Raw genomic sequence first — 20,886 nt, forward strand, 5'->3', positions numbered from 1 at the left:
GGTGTTTTCTGTTCCATTTGTTTGTGAGATGCATTATGTGAAGCAGCAACTTTATCAGCCTTACTACGTTTTCTCTGATAGTTTTCAACTGTAATATTTTGCCCTTTCTCTGTCAGGGTAAAGGCCACACATTGCAAAGTGGAACTGTAGGGTCTTTTATTTTTTCCTATGGTTACTTGTTGTTGATGACCTGAACTGCTGTTGCAGCCTCCAGTAGTTACTGTGTGTACTGCAGCAAGCTACTATAACCCTACCAAAATGGTACAGTTTTTGGTCCATGGTCATCAATAACAGACAGTAACTGAAGGAGAAAAGTGAAGCAATAAACATGAACATTGCGTATCAATAGTACGGGTATATACTCATACTATTGATACACAACAAACTTCACCAGATGAGGAACTCCTTTGGATCCCTAATGATGAGCTGGAAAAGGTTACTGGGGAGAGGGACAGAATATCTCTTCACACTGCCAACTGGACCTACCTGTCATAAACAGGAGGAGAATGGGTTGATTGATCTGCATTTTGTTTACTTATTTGAAGATCTGATCTAACAATCTGTAAATGGATCAGAATGTCACAAATTAGAGGGTTTGTTACCTGCAAACATTATTCAAACGGAATGCTAATCAGTGTTGTGAGTACTAAAGAGCCACAGAGGATTTGGCAATTTGGCAGCAAAGTAATGAACATTGGAAATGAATTTAGCCTGAAGCACCAATCACATCCCCCATAGTGGAAAAATGACAGCATTACCAACAAAGTTTTAAGTAAGAAATTGAATCATTTCCCATCAGTTAAAAAAATTTTGGATTAGAAAAAGTAAACACAAACTCAAACAAAAATCTTGATCTGTGAAAGAAAATGAATGCATTTCTTTCAGACATAAGACACAATATAAGGTCTAAATCACACCTCAAGCATATGACTGCACCACTTGTATCAACATTAGTGCAAAAAAAGGATGTAGACTGAGTGTAAGGGAAAGTGATTGTGTCTGTGCTCAACAGGCTGAATGTATCTTCCAAAGTATTTGCACTGCCTGATGAGCAGAAAATGGACAATACTGACACAAGAGGACCAAAACAGTCCCCAATCTAACAAAAAGCGAGATTCAAGAGCCTAAACATCGTCAAAGAGTCTTATTGTCTCCCATAGGTCTCAGTATAGACCATCGTCTCCAAGAGAAGATGAAGGAAGACAAAAACCTTTTGACAAGAAAGGAACAGAAAATAACTTTCAGGAGCTCTTTGGGAAAACACTGGGGGAAAAAAAAGAATGTGTTTTGGTTGAGCGAGACAACAGCTCACAGTTTCACACAGCAAACGTGTCTTAATGCAAATGGACTCTCAAAGTATATCAGCATCCATGCCAGTCTTAAAGAAACAGCCTTCAAATTAACATTTAGATGGAAGTGACACTCCGGGACCTCACGAGTCAGAGATCAGGGAGGAGCGGGTGAAATAAAAAACTTCATCCATCAAAATCATTTTGCATGCCCTAAAGAGAGTGGACTCTAGGTTAAATTTCCCCCAATAGATTAGTTCCCATTAACTCAATTACTGACAGAACTGTCTCATGATCTACCATGAAGCAGCCTAGAATAATCTAGATGTGATTATTTTAGTCTCCATGTCGCCACAAGCAACAGCAAACAGCAGGGGTGTCCACTGAGTGTGTGAAGGACTTATAGAATGTTCACACGTGCAGAATCCCTTATCGGACTAGAGATTACAATTTGTGCATCCAATCCCAGTCAGTGAACAAATGTAGCTAAATCTGCACACTGCAAAACCTCTTGAATCTTTGCGGTCACTCTCTCTCTCCTCATCTTCACACACTTCTATCTCCCACTGGTTGCTCATTCTTTCATAACATCTTTCCCATATAAGGGCTGTCACGTCATTGTCCCCTCTCAAGTCCTGGATGGAACTGAGTTTATCTGCTCCCTCTCAGGCAATGAAAGCCTGCACAAATCGATGATTGACAGCTCCATCGAGAGGCAGCAGTGGAATAAGAGTGTGACTATACTATAGGCTATATCTGCAGCTTTCCTTCAGTGGATATATACCGCTGCGCAATGCAATGACTCACTATTAACGTATCCCTGCTGTTTTCAGGGTTGCAAAGGCACCTTTATGTAGTTCTCTGTGGTCCGAGTGGAGACTTGATAAATTAGTGAGGTAAAGTTCTCATTTACTCATAAAACAGCACACACAGGGATTGTGTTTTCCTCTGACTCAGTCTGAGTCCCTTTTTAGCTATTTCCCCCTCTTTTTTCCTCTTTATACGTGTTCCACAGTAAGGTTATCTCAATCTATTCAGCAGGTTATTTGAAAAAAAAAGAAGCTGTACAGGGAAAGCAGGACAACATCATTTAATTAAACTGTTAGTGCGGTTGTGGATGAAACCAGAGGAACTTTTTTCTGTGACTCAGTGAATCAGCTTTCTCTAAACAGACATCCAAGTCAATGTTATAGAACACTTTGAAAAAGACAATTATGAAGCCACTTTAATTAACTTTTTACAACATATAAGCATTGCCAAGGAGAATTTTAAGGTTTGAAGTCGCCGACTGACTGGTCATAATTCTGATAAGCGTTTGATTTATACATGGTGCAAATTTAGGGTCACGCACTCCATGTTCAATTCAATGAAATTCAAAACCTTTATTTATTCTCGAAAAGACATTGAGGTTTCCCTCATTTCCAATATCATCAAGATCACAGGCACATTAGAAACAGCAAACAAACACACAATCATTCACAAAATAATATATTAATTAAAACAGATACAATTTGAGACACAGTGGTCTGAGAGCAAAGTCTTAAATTCTGCAAAAGAGGGAATGGATGTCAGCTTTAAAGTAAGTTGGAGGGTATTCCTTGATTTAGGAGCATCAATGAAAAATGCTGATCGACCGAGTTCAGTGTTTACACAGGGGACTTTCAAAATGAGCCAATCAGAAGAGCGAGTCCCATAGGATACATAATTCCATTCCAACAAGTCTGTAAGGTAGGTGGGGAGCTTTCCAACAAGCACTTTAAAAATATACAAAAGCCATTGTTTGTTTCTCTTTTGCTCAAGAGAAGGCCAACCGACTTTCTCATAGTGGACACAGTGATGGGTGTCATATCTGTCACCAGTTATAAATCTGAGAGCAGAGTGGTAAACAGAGTCCAAGGGTTTTAGTGTTGAAGCTGCAGCATGTTTATAAATCACATCACCATAATCTAAAACAGATAAAAACACTGCTTCAACAACTCTCTTTCTACAGAAATATGTATTATCATATCAAATAATTTTACCATGACACTGAGCTATTTCACTTTTTGCTCATGTCACCTCTCATCTGTTCCACATATCGCCACCATAAGCTACCTGCTGTTAGTTAGCCAGCCGTGAACATCCTGCTGGCCTGTCAGGGACAGATATTGTCAAACCACCTTCACAGCTGTCTGTAGCTCTGAGGGGAGCATGCATAGGGAGAGCACTTCTTCTGGTCCCAGAAATGAATGACATCAGAATGCGATACAGCTGAGGGGTTCCTGTCATATTGTTCAGCAGTGCACAGGCCATGTGACAACCTGTGATGTATAACAGGACGTCCATCTAGCCCACAGCATGTCACACCCAATATCAATATGCCTTTCGGTTGGATGAGGAAAAACTCATTGAGGATAAACAGCCCCTGGCACTCTTTCCCTATGCTCTATGTTTGCCCAAAGAGAGGATTGCTTTGATTACCAAGGGGGATAATAAAACACTCATCAATTATGCAGAATTGCAATTAATGACTTCCACTTGTGTCAGATCTCCCATCCCGAACCCCTGCCTGCACTGCTGCACTCCCCCGCTTACCTCACACCCCGCACTACTACATACAGGAACGAGACAAGTATGGAAATGGGAAGTCATTACTAAATCATAGCAGTGTTAACCTTCTGTGAAGTTCTTGCCTGCTGCTTTGTTGTTAGTGGTGTCATACCTTCCATCACGCCTTAGTCTCTAGGGGCCATTGAAAGTTGCTGCTGCCATTTTTGTACCTATGATGCTCAAACTCTGCTTTGCTAAAATATTCATGCTTATTTGCATCTTTAGTGTTGGCACAAACACAGACACATGTCTAATTGCTTGTGTAATTGCAAGACAAATGATAGGTTTGTTATGGGCACTAGATTTAAGTGGTTTTCAGCATTTATTGATAAAGGCGGACAGGATGATTTTCATGAACCACATGCATATTTCTCAGGATTTACATGAATAATTAATGTCACTCCTCATCTTTTACTTTGAGTATCTACACTGTAACCTAAAGGTAACTTCATCATATGGTGCAGTTTGGTGGAAAATATACTTTTAAAAGTGACACACAGTAGGCGCATTTTCACGTTACAAGTCAGACATGTCATCTCACCATCTGTCAGAACCGTTTAAGGGGAGAATTTAGAAGCCATGGAAAGTCATTGTCTGACCTCATTGTTACTCACAATGTCAGCACTGGTATAAAAAAAAGTGTGTGTCAAAGCAATGTGTCTGGATTTCAATCAGTTTGTCTGTCTGTGCCAGATTTTTTGTATTGACTTATGCAGGGGTGGCATAAAGTAAGTGTGCAAACATGGATATGAATGAATATCATTTAGGTACCATTTCTGTCTCCACCAATCATATCTACTTAACTTCTAACATTTAACTCTCATATAGACGTCATATTCCTGTGTATAATTTGTTTTAACTTTTAAAATCAACACAACAGAACGACAACATATAAATCTTCTGTGCTTCATTTTTGAATACTCAGAAAGAACATGTTGATTGGTTTCTGAAGAGACATTTTGAAGCCGAATGATGTCATCCTGGATGTGCTGACTCAGCCTAACTTTTGATCAACCTACCTTCAAGCAAAGAGGTGGAATGGAGGCAGGCTTTTAGCCTCCTGGATACAATGCAGCTACCTGTCCATCAAATCAGCTGCACCCCTAATTATGCAAATGTATGAGTAGCTCTTGGCCTTGGTAGATTCAAAACAGATAGCCATGAAAATAATGTACAACCTGCAAAGTGTGTCTGAATAGATAAATGAGCTACATACCAAATCACACATTTAGCCGCATACACACCCAATCCATAAAGCCCATCTGTGCAGCAAAAATAAACACCTCTACAGCCTGGTTTTTCTTTCTTTTCTTTTTTTTTAACGCATTACTTTTTAAAATATTAAGGTTACAAGTTTTACATAATTAGGGACACAGCTGACTTGACTGACAGGCAAGCACCAAGCGGCAACCTCCAGTCTCAAAATATTAAGCCCATGCAGAAGTGTTATGCAATTCATTGAGGATCCGCTTGAGTCTGGCTGCAGAAACACCGGAAACCACGTACACACCAATTTAAAAAAGATGATCTTTGCAGCAGAAATAAATATGTTTACAGCCTGGTTCAAAAAACGGCTTGGGTCTACTTAGCTAATTTAAAACTCCACTTCAGAAACTAGTGTGTAACATCACCGAGAGTACGTCCATGTTTCATAAAGTATATATGGTTTTAATCCAGGCTGTACACATTTAATTTTGCTGTGAAAACAGCCATTGCAACAAAGGGCCTAATAAGGATTCCTTGGCTTTTGCAAGCAGCTTCATGACTTCAGAAATATAGGTTGCTACTTGGTTACAACACGGGCCGAATAATTGACTTCAACATTAATCTCACCTGTGACAGGTCCACTGTGTACAGTAGCTGAACTGATAGCAGTCATGGGCCATAGCTAAATTTGTGCTCTTAGCAAATATTGAAGCTTACATTTGTATACTGTTGATAGAGACACACCCATGCTCTCAATCAATTAAGAAAAAAATACCTTTTCAAATATTTAATTTCATACTGAATGTTAGAAAATGTAACTGTTAATCAATGAAATAGTCAAAACCTGTCAAGATTAAACTTGACAAATCTGTTTTCTTTGCACATTATCTGTATGGGTGGGTTTAATGGGCAGTCAATTACAAATACACCGCTGTATGGCTCATGTATCTTCTGTGACAGGCAGAGGCAGCTGCAATCCACATAATGACTTCCTAAAACGATTAGTATGTTGACTCTCATCATGTTCGGAGAGGCAAGAAACCCAGAGGAGCATGTAAGCAGGGTGGTAAAATATTGGATCAATCATATAGTGTACTTGAAACATAAGCTGAGTTTTAAACCCAGAGTCTGTGTTCAGCTGAAGTTAAAAAGTGGTGTTTTTATTTCTCCAGAAAAATCCAGCTGCATTAAGTGCAGTTGAAGAACATTCCCAAAAATGTTCAAAGATGGGCTTCGATCCACGAACCTATGACCTCGTGACGTTACATGTACTTTTTACGTGATGATGATGCGTGTGTGTGCGTATTTGATGGTAAGAGTGATGAGATGGTACACGCTCCCGGCAGCATCATGACCATCAAATGAGTTGGCTACGTAGCATTCTACAGAGCGTGATATAAGACCTGAGACCCCACCTACGCCTCAGTTTCTGATTGGCGTTACGCAGGTTTCCAGCTATTATTTATTACACCAGAGCTTGGACGCCTCATTTATTCTGAGCGGACCTCACTGCAGGATCTATCCGTCCCAGCTTTACTCACCAAGGCGCACGGAGCTGACTCGTTCACTAAGTTATCTGCTCAAAGGAAACAAGGTAAAGAAAACACACTTTCACATGTTTAATTAAGCTAAATGTTTGCATATTAATTCCATGTCCAACAGTTGTCTTTCCTTGTCATGAAAACATTGGTTTCTGGTTTGCCTGGACGTGTTCGGAGGAAACATCAGCGAACTGCCTAAGAATGTATCTTTCCATATTATCTTGTTAAAACAGGAACATTAGGAAAAGCATTTACTTAATACAAAATCTGTCTCATACACTATCTTTTTCAACCCGCGCGCTTTTACGCACAAATTACGCAGCGAGTTTGAGCAACAAGTGTCGTTTGCTCCTTGTGATGTTTGTCCCTGTAAGGAAACGATATGATTTAAAAGAACTTATTGTGTTTTCACACAGATCTTGCTGAAAAAATGAGGAGATGTTTTCTGCTGGTGTCTCTGTTCCTCATCATGAAACTTCGATACAGCCTGTCCAGATGCGAAGAGGAGCCCGGAATGCGCAGATCAGCCTCAGATGTACGTGTCCTTTGCGCGTAACAACCTTACTGTTTTTGAAACAAACTTTTAAACTGCAGCTGTTTCTTCTCTCTCTTATGATTGCAGCAAACTACAGGTTTGGGCAACCTCAAGCGGACTATTCTGAAGAGGTACAGCGATTTGGATTATGACAGCTTTGTGGGTCTGATGGGAAGAAGAAATGTCGGTGAGTCTTTTTTTTTCATGAGGAAGGCATAGTTTACCTGTCACTTAATTACGTTTATAGCAATTATATAATCAGTATATATGTCAAAGATAATCGATCAAATAGACTTAAAAGTGCAAATAGAGGTTGGCCTGTAAATTATCCTCCTTTCTTAGATTTTGAAATGTATTCATCTTCACTATCTCAAATTCGTTTGTTTCGTTTTATTTTCCTCAGACGAAAGTGATATACCACCACCACAAAAAAGTAAGACTTTTTTTAATATGAACTCCCTGTCATTTTTGGTTTAGGTTCAGTGCATCCCTTGAAACAAACTCAATTTTATGTTTCTCATTTTTGTTATCAGGGGAAATGCACGACATCTTTGTTGGTCTAATGGGAAGGAGAAACTCAGAGCCTGGTGAGAGTGCAATTGAAAATAAAATCTTAAATGTCTTCAATGGCCTTGCTGGGGACCCAGAACTAGTTGTCACTAAAAATTTGAGAGCACTATATACCATACACTGTGACACTATATTTAATCTCTGCTCTCACAGATAATGGTCCATGGAGGAGAGAGTATCCAGAAAGGAGAGGCATCTTTCTCAACAAGTGCAGGCTGAGGTGAGTGCCTCATGGTTTTCACTTGAAGATGGAACCTCACACCCTCTCCAAAATTGATAGAAAATAAATCTTCCTCTTAACCTAGCTTGTATTAGACAAACCCATTAGACAGGAGTAGCTCTGGAATTTTTTTCAGTTTACTTGTCCTAAAAGTAACACTGAAACTGTATTTTTTAAAAGGTATTTCCTTGATTTATGTCACCTGTTAAAGGTTGATATCTACTTGGTCTTGAATTATGGATTTTGCATAACTAAAATTTATGTTTGTTGTGTAAATAGTAAAGTAATTTCATGATGTGTTTTGTTGCAGGTTTCTCCAGGGACTGTAGACGTTCATGCTGAAGCAGCCTTCTCATCTTACAACAAGACACAGGATCACAAAGAATTCACTCAATGAAGTAAATATCTGATGAAAACAACGTAAAGACATGATTCACACTGTAAACCTGCTTCTACATGAAGGCATTCTCATAATCTACTCAGATTGTACTTGTTTTATCTGAAGACAAAAATGATTAGAGGTGATAACACACCTGCTTTTTCTTTATCATGTTATTCATTTTCTTCAAAGTTGAAAATAAACATAATTTTTATACATAATTTATTCATGTAAAATGTCTTGCCGTTTTCCTGCAGCTATTTATGTTTATTCTTCAAGCTCAGCTTCAGTGCAGACAGATAAATGTTCAAGCACACCTGCTACAGTGTTCACTGCTGGGATTCATAAAGTGACTTGACAAGAGGGATTCATTTGAGCTTTGTATAATGCTGTGTTCATCAAAAGCTACAATGATCTTTAGCAGAAGCACAAGGAGTTTCAAAAACAGAGATTCTCATATCATCTAAAGTAAAAAGAAAACACTTTTCTGCAACAGCTGCTGCTCCTTTTGAACTAAAACAAACTCAAATCTCTGTTGGCTAATAATGTAATGTCAATACTGACTGAGAGCATTCAAAGAAAATTAACAAAAACAAGGCTTAAGAAAGGTCACACTTGTTACAGATTAAAACCTTTAAAAATCAAAGAGGCAAAGATTCTTAATTTGAAGTGTGACAGTCATCTGCTGTCCATAATGACATAAGTCATTGTGACTTTTCTGTTGATCAAAAAAATTATACATAGATATGTCACTGATTTCCTTTAAAAACAAACAACAATGCTAAAAAAAATTATGAATTAAAAAAAAATCTTTCACACGTCTGCTGTTACAGCATTCGCTCAGATCTAGAATTTGTAAAACTTGCAAAACAAACATTTCAGTGCCTTTGCACCTATTACATTTTTGACAGATGCAGATATAGAGTTATAAATCTAAATACTGATTATGTCTAAACCAAGTTCAAGGTTTTCTTGAGTTTGTCAGAGAGTACTGCTCAATTTTAAACTTCTCCCAGTATGAGCACTCACAGTCTTATACTGGCTCATGTATGCTGTGATCAGTGAAGCCATGACAGGAGAAAACAGTGCAGAGTAAAAACCACCTCTCTGGGACAATCATGCACATTCAGCCCCTGCTGAAACACACAATCATCCGTGTGTGACTGCAGTCCTGTTCCCTCCAAACAGCAGAGATTTTAAATTGTCTTTTCCCGCTGTCTCTGACTTTGTCTCTGCTTTGGTTTGGTTTTCTCTAAAAGATAAGGCTGAAGTTGTGTGGTTCCTCTTATCCATCACCTCCAGAGTAGCTTTACGTTGTGTTGTCACGGCTGTCTGTGAGAGTAGGCGTAGGTTCTCATAGTGCCGTGAATTGGACTGGTAGCGCGCCCTGTAGCCGTATGCTCTGAGGTGGTAGGTGAAGTACTCCAGTGTGTACATCAGGTCCGGTTCTACATAATGGAAAGACACCGCCAGGTCAGAGCAGCACTGTGGACCCTGAGGAAGAATAGCAAGCACACAACAGAAACACAAGTACAGATCAGTACACACATACAAGATAAGTTAGAAGATGAAATGCCTACAACATCGTCACTTTAAAACACATTCAAAGTATTTGAAATAAAGCAACTTTTTCAGTGTCCATTAAGCACAACACTGCAATCTGGAACTTTTATAGAGTTTACAGTAAAAAGATTAACCTTGTTTAATACTTATCCTAAGAACAAGCCGTCTAAATGGTTGTTAGTTCATCTCCAATCATAAGGTACAAATGTCTCCATTTTATAGAGATCAATAAGTAATACAACACCAAGGAAAAAAAGACAATATAGGAACATCTATATGAAAACAGGTTCATGAACAAATGTAGTCTCCATTATATGAACTACTTATTAATCTTTACAAAGAATGAGGCTGATGTTTTCCTACAAATCAACCTCAAGAAACCAAACCAGAATTATTTTGTGTCTGTTCACTCTTGTTTGTGGCAGCCTGCCCCGAGCCTGCATATATACATCTGCAATAAGTTTATAAATAATAAGTAGCTTTCTTTTTTCAAATAGCAGAGTCATTTTCTAAAATCAGTTAGGCAGTAGATTTTTTTAAAATTGTTACTCAGACAAAAGTAGAGATTGCATTTAAAGTGACTTTTCTTAGCTGCAGAATAATAGTGCTGTGCTATGTAGCATGTTGGACAGCTGGACAATGTAAGATAAGACAAGATAAGATAAGGTATACTTTATTGATACCCCACTTGGAGATATTCTTTTGTTCCATCTTGATAAAAGCTTTTACCTCTGTGCCAATACCAGGAGTAGCATGCCCCCGCTTTAAAATCTGACTTGCCACTCTGGGAAACATTAAAATCCTCAACTTGATTTGCTAATTGTCTTTTCAGAAGCAAGACTTGTGTTCAAATCAACTTTATGTGCTGTGTTGAAACAGGCCGCTAGTAGCTTTCTTTGCATTAGAACGTCATGCATTTTCTTTAATTTTGTATATAAAGAAAATGTTTTGCAGATCTATTTCATAAAACAGCTTTATGAGAGAGGACTGCATGAATCAAAAATAACATACCATCTCCCATGCAAAAATATGTTTATTGGCAGCATCTCAGTAATGTTTAGCGCACTATTTTAGCACATTAAACTGTGACTTTGACATAAATCTTTTTGAGTCCTTAGGAACTAAGCTTAGATTATTTAACTGTTGCTTCTTTTGTTACTTTTTGAAGCCAAAACATCGACATAGGAATATATAGTTTGTTTGTGCACTTAGACTACATGCCACCAGTTGGGCCACGCTGGTCCCAAAAGTCTGGACACACCTCTGGTCAGTGCAATGATATGGTTTATTATATTTGTCACAAGAAGTGTTTGAAAAAAGAGGTCTATAACACAGAACTATCACCTTTTAAAGTGTGCCTACATAGAGAAGAAAGAAATGTAAACTATATTATCTTATTTTGAGCAAGCCAGCTCCATTTGTTTTTTTTTTTATTTTTGTTCCCAACAAGAAAAAATTACAATATCACCTGCCTGCTCCTTTAGGTACTTATTAATCATCATATGCTGACAGTTCTGAAACCACACATTTCCATTTTATAGTGAGATAGAAAATAGAATTACTTTTTTATTAAGAGTTAATTTGTTTTGATGCTCCTCTTTGAAACCGTAGAGAACAAAGCATCTCGGCAGTTGGGGCGTTACAGGATCAGCAATAGACCTGTCTCATTTTAATTGCAAAGTACAATGAATTAGTTGCATCATCAGCGACAAATTGACCAATTTTCCCTTTGTTGGCAGGACATTGTCTCTGCTGCGATCATCTACTTTAAAATGAACTCCTTCCTTTTTTGAATTCACTCATTCTATGCAGGGGTCAGGTTCGGAATGTTTAAGTGGCAGATAATCACCTTTCATTTATTTTGTTATTATCCCTGTGATGAGTCATTTATGATAGCACACACATTTTGTTCATATCAACAAAAGAAAAATTACAGTATGATGCACACTAATTCACTTTCAGTTAGAAAATAGGTCCCTGCTGATGTACACTAATCATATTAAAGGATTCAAACCAAAAGATTAATCCCCATAAAGCACGTCCACCCAACTGACTTAGCCCTTCCTATTTAGGTTAATCCACTCTAAAGAAGGTCTGTCTTATGAAACAGCTATCTCTTTACCACCTTGCACTTGTACAGATCATGCCATTTTGAGGCTGTTTTTGGCAATTTACTTCAGCTCTGAGTGTGGATGTAAAAATGACTATGAAGAAAGGAGAAATAAAACAAATCAATTTAAAAATGTTGCGGTAATATGATATGGCATGAGTCTTAAGCACCGGTCAACTGCCCTTTTTTTTTTTTAACATACTATGAACAGTGATCATTCCTCTCCAGGACTTTTGACTTTCTGTTGCAATGCCATGAAATCCACATTTATTCATGTGCATGCTCATTAAAATGTTCTACAATCTACACATTCTTTTTCAAATCCATGCGGTCCGCTTTTTATTTCAGGGGCTGGGCCACTGAAAACCACTGACGGGGGATTACTATCATACTTACAATCACTTCAGATCAGCACAGTCAAAAGTCTGTTTAAACAGAAATGGCACAACAGCTCCTTCAAAATGAAGCCAAACCTTTTAGAGCTCTCCCTGGCAACTGGCTACAGTATTGATCATTTAAAGCAGCCTCCTCCATTTAAACAGATGGAACATGGGTCAACTAGAAAATACTTGTCACATTCATTTTTCTCAAACTTTCTGTGATTGCAGTTAGTTCGTATTAGTTTAATTAGTTATTTTAGGCTTTAATGACTACTGTGACAGCATGTGACAATGTGACAGCTGTGTTGATCAATACGGCTTCTGCTAAGTTCTTCACCGGATCAGCAGGGATGAGGTGAGAAAAACGGAACAAACCCTAACACAAAAGTTACTTGACTTCCCCATAACTGTGAGTGACTGCTTCAAACCGACACATGGACCTGTTCTGCTGTAGATTTTGCTGACCTGAGGGATCTTTGTCATTTTATTGTGAAGTTAGATATGTGCTTGGTTGGAGGAATGGGTGTGACTCCATTCCTGTTCCACTAGACAGATCCCTTCTGCACATTTCTTAGTTCCGAAAAATGTGTCATCAGGACAATTTTACTGAATTTCCCCCCCGGATAAATAAAGTATTTCTGATTCTGATTCTGAATTTATCAGCACTCATCAAAGCAGTATTAAGCCACTCTATTACAATGGGACAAGATGCAGGCGCACCATCAATATTAATATACAGCCAATGACACAGACTCACAGTTCTGTAAGGGCCTCTGGTTAGAGGGGAGTATGGAACACAGCTTCTGATTGTTTAATAGATATTGATGGAAGGAAGTGGTTTTCTACATGGGCATATAAAACGACTTTGAGTATTTGAATTATTGAATAGGAAGATTTGCCAGATTTGCATAAAAGTAACATCAATTGGCCAGAATTGCAAGGTGGCAGAAAAAGTGCAGGGATTGGTTGATTTTGCAGGAATTGTTGCAATCACAACATCCTAAAGAGGAACTACATTATGCAGTATATTTTCTTCCTTTTACAATTGTATAACTGATGCCAATAAGCTCACGAGTAAAACAGAAGAGAAAGGACTTACCTCAACAATAGGGTAGTAACAATAGCTCCAGTACCAGAAGGTCTTGGAGAACTTGCCAGTTAGATGGTGCTCCGGCACAAATGGGTGAAAAGTTTCTCGATGCAGAGTATCCCTTGAATCCCCTGCCAGGACATTCATCTTCTCCAAACACTGCCCCAGTGCCAGGTCCTCCACAGGGGTGGTGTGGGTGCAAATTTTGGTCCGAAAACCCTCCACGAATCTTTTCAGGGCCTCTTTGCTCAGCACATAGCCCGCCCCTCCACTCATGTAGCCTTGTTTCGTGTAAGGCTTAAAGCGTTTGCCGAAGTAGATGGGCTCCTCAGGGGTGTGGTTAGACAGAATCCAGCGCAGATTATCCATCACAACGTAGGTGTCATCGTCTGCTTTTAGGAACCAATCTGCTTCATCTGCATGGTGCTCATAGATATAATGGAAGGCCTTGATGGTCTTCCAGTAGAGCTGGTCCCGGCCCTCCTTGGTGCCTAGGCCCACTGTGGGGAAGTCGGGGTCCTCCACAGAGCTCATGAATATCACCACATTGCAGTGACGACTCCAGGTGGCCTTGACATGCCGGGCCCTACTCTCGAGGGTATGTGGCCCTGTCATCACCCAACAGAGGACACGCACCTTCTGATACAGCACATCTGCGACCCTGCTGTCTTCATCTAGAGGGATACCACCAAAAACACAACATAATTTAACTCCATATTCTGTGTTTTTTATCTTCACTCCTTTCTAAGGGGGTATATCTAGTCTGGCATTAAGTTTGCTTAAGTCCTTTTTATACAATAGGACTTTTGTCTTGTAAATATAGGCCCTCATTTTCATCCAGAGCAGACATCAGCTATAGGGTACCCCAGGGCTCAGTTCTTGGTCCCCTCATTTTGTCCCTGTACATGCTCCCACTTGGTGCCATGATCCATCAACACAATTTTCCTTTCCATAGCTAAGCTGAGGATATTCAGTTATACCCATTAATAACACATAACCATCCAAACTGCCAAGATTCTCTCAGAAACTGTCTTGACTCCATCAAAAGTTGGATGCCAAATAACTTTCTTTAGTTAAATCACAGAAAGACCAAGATGTTTGTTTTGGGGCAGCACATGAAATTAAACAACATTTTACATGACCATGGCGATTTCTCAACTTATTTGGTGTCAGTAGCATTAGATTTGGGTGTGACTTTTGACAGCAACCTAATCTTTGGTGGGCAGCGCTTCAGGCTTGCTTTTATCAACTACGAAATATTACAAAAGTTAAGGCAATTGAAGGTTAAGCAGATCTGGATATGGGGATTCATGCTTTTATCACACCCCATCTAGATGACTGTATTTCTCTATTTACCTGCCTCAGCCCAAACTCCATCAAACATCTCCAGGTTGCCCAGAATCCAGCAGTAAGAATTTTAACTGGCACTCACCATAGAGGTCATATCACCCCTGTCTTAGCACACCTGCACTTGCTTCCTGTAAATTTCATAATAGATTTTAAGGCACTAAAGGGTCTGGCCCTTGGCTATGCTTCCGATCTTTTAAGTTTTTATGAGCCGCATCGCAGCTTCAGATCCTCTGACCAAACCTTTTAGTGGACTCCCAAGTGCAGGTCTAAGACAAAAGGTGACTGTGCCTTCTGATAAGAGCACCTACACTGGGGAACAGCCTGCCAGAGGAAAAAAATGTAGTCATATAATTTTCATCTTTTAAATCTCTTAAAAACACAATGAAGACACAATTTTAGAAACGTGCATTTATGTAAACCATTTTTACTTTCTTCTATCCTGACCTTATATAATTTTTTTACCTGACACTTGTTTCATACATGACTGCTGATGAGATTATTTGTACTTATCCATTTCAGACATAATCCATAACTTTATTTTCATTTCATTTTTTGAATGGTTGTTGTATTGCTGTTTTATGGAATGCAATTTTCAATTTTTCATTTTATAACGATGGTATAAAATAAATGTATTATTATTATTATTGCTATTACTATTATTATTATTATTATTATTATTATTATTATTGATCATATGAGGACAGTGTATCATTTTCATACAATGATGATGTTGAACTATTTTATAACCATATAAACTGATTTTAAAGATGTCTACGTTTTGTACCTTCCTTCATAAAATAAACATGCAGTATGCATAAACATGGCCAGAGTCAGACTATACAAGATACCATGAGTATAAAGGTTGTGCATGAAGAAAGACCCCCCCCCCCCCTCCAACAGATCTCTCATCTCAATACTTTGGCCATACTGATGAGCTACATGTCGTACTACATGGTCCTGTGTGGCAACTAACAAAAAGTATTGCCACCTACTATCGACCCAGGATGAGGATTATTGGAACTCCAGGTATTGACATGCTGATACTGCCTACTCTAACACATGGCCCAAGATTGCCCCCATACCCCAACTGGGGAGCTAGATGGGCAACGAGACCCAACGCATTAACAGGCTAGGCAGTGGGCACCTCCCTCCACCGCTGTTTTGTCAAGTTAGGCGCACGAAACCTTGGGGAGGCAAAAAAAGTGAGCTTCTGTGTCTCAGAACAACCTCTCTCCATGCCAGCTCTCACTGCCCATCATAACCATACAAGAAAAGAGAAAAGAAAAAAGGAGAAAAGTCTGTAGAAAGAGGTTAGAAGGGGGACAGGGATGGCAGAGCCAGGGCAAGAAGTCTGTTTAGGCTAGAACTCGTTCCCACCTGGTTAGGCATATGAAGTATTGTGGAAGTATGGGTATTTGAACCAAGAAAAATAGCATGAAAACATAGTGTGAAGACATAATTACAATTGCTCTATTTCTGCCCTACTTCTCTCCCCATACACACTGGGACTGTCTCATTAGAAGTTGTGAGTGAAAGAATGTAAAGCACCTGCATGGTGAGGGTGGAGCAGGTTGATGAGAGCACCTCCTTCCTTCCTCCAGCTGTGAGGTGTCGCCCCCACTGCGCTGGCTTTTTCCTGAGCCTCTGACAGCAGGGGGTAGCTCCTCTCAAACCACATCTGGCGCGGGAAGAAGTAGACACTGCAGGCCCCCACCAGGAAACCCAGGGAGAGGGCCCATCTGGAGCTGGAGCCTTTCATGGTGACACCGTCTCCAGCTCTGTGAAGTCCTGGTTACAGCATGTCTACAAGGAAACACAATCAATCTGATTAGCTGATAAACCTAACACTATGGTATAGGAGGTCATTTGAGCTGCTGGTAACAAGAGAGGTAGCCCTGACAATGTTTCAAAGACATGTGTTTTCTGTGAATCATTGTGTCACAAAGAACAATAAACTTTGTTTTTACTGTGTACATAACAAATACATAAAAATGTACCAGGGTAATGAGTGTTTCCGTCAGATCTTACAAGATGTACTTTTCAGAGAATCCTCACACTAATCACTCTGTCTGTCCGGGATTTGTCTTGACACATGCCTCCCTTTGTTGAACTAGTTTCAAACATGCAATTAAACCTTCAAATCAGCTGTAATAGCCTAGAACACAGAAATGTCACTTGCATGGTGACTTTTGGGAGCCACCCTCTGTAGACATGGACTTCAAACTTGACACAGTGTCAGTCTGTCACTGCCAAAGAGTGTGTCCATGTCAGTCTTTCCCCACCCGAAGGGTGAGTTCAGGATGACTGACAAAGATTGCACGACAAGAGTTGTTTGCACCCCTCATTTATGATGTTTCCTTCATATTTCTAACGACAAACAATAATCACAAGACAATCCACCCTAATCGAGGCGTCAAATCCGGTTACAATAAACACATGACTTGGATTTCTGACAACGAAACAAGGCCATGTGATTCTGACGGAGCGGAACATGCACTGGTATTTTATCTTCACAGCTGTATAGATATTTTTAAATGTTTGTGTCTGTGCGTGAGTGTGCGTTTGCTATTTACCTTTGCTGTAGGGTCTGTCATTTAAAAGCACGAGATGCTTTCTACTCCTGAACGAGCGAAATGTTTCCTGACTCTTTAATAAGCACACATCTGCTTCACTTGTCTGTCAAAACGTCACGTGACGGTTACATTCATCCGATATATCGTTTTTTTTATTGCAGCACCTCGCACTACTGTAGACGATTAGTAACAGGAAAGCTACTGAGCGAGATTTGCATTCTCCAGCATGACTGGCTGAGCTATAGAAATGTGGAATATCATTGGCTGGCTACCGATGACGTATGGAGGAAGCAGTCATTTACACCCTTTACTGCTTGTCAGGAAATAAAGCAACGATTATATTTTTATTGTTTGCTCTCTTACAGTGTTTATGTGTCATTTTCCCCTTAAATTGTCTTTAAAAGCTGCAGAGAGATCAAGCGACAGAAAAACGAGGGATGCTGCTGTTTCAGTCTTGTCCACTAGATGTCACCCTTAACAAAGCCAAAACAAATTATCTTTATTCCTTTATTCAGATCCCTATAAGCTGCCACTAACGCAACAGCTACTCTTCCTGGGGTTATAAACATAAAAAAATACATCAAATACAAAACTGAAAATGCAACAAACATGAAACCCAAGATCAGAAAAATGCAAGAAACATGAAACACAAGATCAGAAAAATGCTACAAACAGAGAATATAACAACTGAATATACTACAAATGTAAGATACAACAACTGAAAATGCTACAAACTTAAGATAGAAAAACTGAAAACTGAAAATGCTTACAAACAGGAAATACAGCAGCTAGAAATGCTACAAACAAAATAAAAATCAGGATGTTCACTAAAATTCATTAAAATTAATTAATGTTAGGGTTATTATTAAGATGTTCCTTTAAAAGTATTTTAAAACTGGCTTTACTGGGTGCTTCAATTAAAGGACCTGGTAAATTATTCCACAGTGTGATGGCTTTATACATAATATATCTGCTCACTGCATCAGTTCTGGGTCTTTTCTTAACTTAAATGTATTAATATATATATATTTTTTTTCACTTATAAATTTTGTTTGTTCAGAGTTTCTTTACCCTAATTTTATTATATTTATTTATATTGGGGGTTTGTTCCTGTGTATTGATTGAGGCACGTGGTAAAGCCAAATATTCAGCTGACATATAGTGGAGTTCTGTGTGTATTTCTAACTTTTTAACACATGTGGTATTGTTCTTGGAACTTGTGATAAGATTTGTGGTTTTCTTGGTTTCAGTTATTTTTTTATGTGAACTGGCTCAACACATACAGGAAATATAGTCACTCAACCATAGGTGACAGAAAATAGACCTACTGAACCTGTACACTTCCTACAACGCAGCAAGGGGAAAAAGAGAGATGAGAGATATCCAAAATATGTTCATTATAAGTTACAAAACCATAAACATATTACATAAATGTATTAAAAACAAATTGGATACTTTTGTTATGTAGAGGGATTATAATAGGAAAGTGTCACTAAGCAAACAAAGATTATCTGCTAGTTTAAGAATATGTCATACTGTAGCAGTTATCACATTTAGACAAATCAGTCTCTATTTTCTTATCATGATTTGAATTTCTTGAGGACAGGTTTGAATCATTATTGTTTTCTGACTCCTTTGCTTTGTGCTTTATATCCATCAGTAATGATGATAGCTTGAGTTAGTTATCAATAATTTACCAATGATAAAGCAAAGTAAACTCTCTAAATAAAAACCTTTATCAGATTCAGGACATCAATCATAAAACCAGAAAAGATAACTTCCCTGTTGGTTTAATCATAGTCTCTGAATCATAATCAGGACGATAACGGTCACCTTGCCAACACTGAGGAGGAAGAAGAGGAGGAAGGCTGTATTGCGTTATATCAACTTTTATTTGAAAACCTGTGCAAAAGTAATATCAGGCCAACACTCAGTAAATACAGTAATGCGTGATCATTTACTACTCAGCCTGTTGAGCAGAATTTCAAGTAGACAGAGCATGCACTCTCTCTCTCTCAACACCTGCTGTGGGGGGGAACTGCACAGCAACAGACAGGAAGTCCCTGCAAAAGATTGTGAGAGCAGCGCTCTGAACACTTTCGAGGCACTACCCTTCCCTTTTATTGCACTTTTTATACATTTTACAGCAAATTTTTTTCCTAAACACCTGCTTTTTTTTTGCTCCAAGTAGCTATGTATTGTATTGTCTTGTTTTGGGTGGTGTTTTGTTTTATTTATTTCATTTCGCCTCCATATATGCTAATGCATGTACTTGGAAGTGACAATAAACTGACTCTGATTCTAAGAAAGGTCTGACTGATGTTCATGGCAACACTATGAATGGATCTAAGGGCACTCTTTGTATGTTGAGTGGCACTGTATGGTTTACCTCTCTCTACCTTAGAGAAATAAAATTGTACCATTCAGCACCATAAACTGGACTGGCGCACCAAACCTGTGATAGATGATTATGCAGCCACTTTCAGTTGCATTTATTTTCTGGGTTTGGGTGTTCTTGACGTTTACATGTTGCAGTTGTTTTGCTGTAATGCATCAGTTTTTTCATTTGCAATGCATTTCAATTTGACTTTCAATAGTGCCTGTTGAATTTTCCCTATGTCTGCATTTTCAGCCTGTTTCTTCTGATGAATTTCTTAAGACCGTTGAAGCATTTGCCCTCGTAGGCCACCATACAAGGCAGTTTTCAAGGCCTATACGAAGCAAAGGAACCATGGCTGTTTTCGAAATGGTCTGCTACCTACTAATGTAGTAGGCAGTAGGTACAGCCTACTAAATGCTGCATTTGAATTTAGTCTGTAGTATGACTGTTCTGTTTGATCTGTGTTGCAGTACGCTGAGCCAGATGTCACTGGATTTCCGGTTTCGGAAAGCGGAAGTACACAACGGCCAAGCTGATAGCGAAACTGCTTCTTTAGCATCCACTTATGATTTAAAAAGTTAGGAAGTGGTCTATATGGAATTTAATAATTGTCACAGCACCTAAAAACGGAGTTCCCCCGTCAAAAAAAGAAGGGAAAAGAAAAAGCGGAACGAGCGCTGTGCATTATGGGAAACAGTACGCAAGGCAGACTGGTCTGATGCATACTGTGAAATTTTCCCGAATCAGTAGACATCCGGGGACTTTTGGCATACTGCAGATTTTGCTCTTGTTCACATATTAGTTACTACATACTGAATTTTGGCCAAGGAAGTATGTACTGCTAGTAGGCGGTTTCGAAAACAGCCCATGTTTGTGAACCCCAATGCCTGTAGTGAATGCAACGTTCTCATGTGCATCCAGGTAAAAGGCTCGGCTTCACTGTAATAAAAAGGCAGGTAAAGTTCTGAGTGGCAGAGGTGCATAGCTCAGTGTGGCAGCATAAAAGACAAAGTCTAATAAAGTGTAGTTGGGAGTTAAATGTGTTCAGTAATTAGTCATGCCGACTAAAGAGCACACACATTTCTTGATATGGATAAGGCCTTGTTATAAA

At 39.0% G+C, this 20,886-nt stretch overlaps 2 protein-coding genes across 4 annotated transcripts; one reads left to right on the forward strand and one right to left on the reverse strand.

Annotated features, from left to right (window-relative positions):
• The first annotated feature begins 6,365 nt into the window (after nt 1–6,365).
• tac3a (tachykinin precursor 3a) lies at nt 6,366–8,974 on the forward strand. Its single transcript, XM_034696718.1, has 7 exons — nt 6,366–6,678; nt 7,042–7,160; nt 7,248–7,347; nt 7,564–7,593; nt 7,694–7,747; nt 7,884–7,950; nt 8,261–8,974. The coding sequence occupies exons 2-7, from the start codon at nt 7,056–7,058 to the stop codon at nt 8,277–8,279; spliced, it is 375 nt and encodes a 124-aa protein (XP_034552609.1). The 5' UTR covers nt 6,366–6,678; nt 7,042–7,055; the 3' UTR covers nt 8,280–8,974.
• c1galt1a (core 1 synthase, glycoprotein-N-acetylgalactosamine 3-beta-galactosyltransferase, 1a) lies at nt 8,535–17,636 on the reverse strand. Of its 3 annotated transcripts, none has more exons than XM_034696715.1 (4): nt 17,396–17,636; nt 16,371–16,625; nt 13,482–14,146; nt 8,535–9,823 (listed from the first exon to the last, which is right to left on the reverse strand). In XM_034696715.1, the coding sequence occupies exons 2-4, from the start codon at nt 16,579–16,581 to the stop codon at nt 9,479–9,481; spliced, it is 1,221 nt and encodes a 406-aa protein (XP_034552606.1). In that variant the 5' UTR covers nt 16,582–16,625; nt 17,396–17,636; the 3' UTR covers nt 8,535–9,478. The 3 variants fall into 3 exon arrangements, with proteins under 3 accessions (XP_034552606.1, XP_034552608.1, XP_034552607.1); XM_034696717.1 differs by lacking the exon at nt 17,396–17,636 and adding an exon at nt 16,851–17,110; XM_034696716.1 differs by lacking the exon at nt 17,396–17,636 and adding an exon at nt 16,820–17,110.
• Between the last annotated feature and the right edge of the window lie 3,250 nt (nt 17,637–20,886).

This window comes from Notolabrus celidotus, chromosome 11, assembly GCF_009762535.1.
Source record: "Notolabrus celidotus isolate fNotCel1 chromosome 11, fNotCel1.pri, whole genome shotgun sequence".
Taxonomy (NCBI): Eukaryota; Metazoa; Chordata; class Actinopteri; order Labriformes; family Labridae; genus Notolabrus; species Notolabrus celidotus.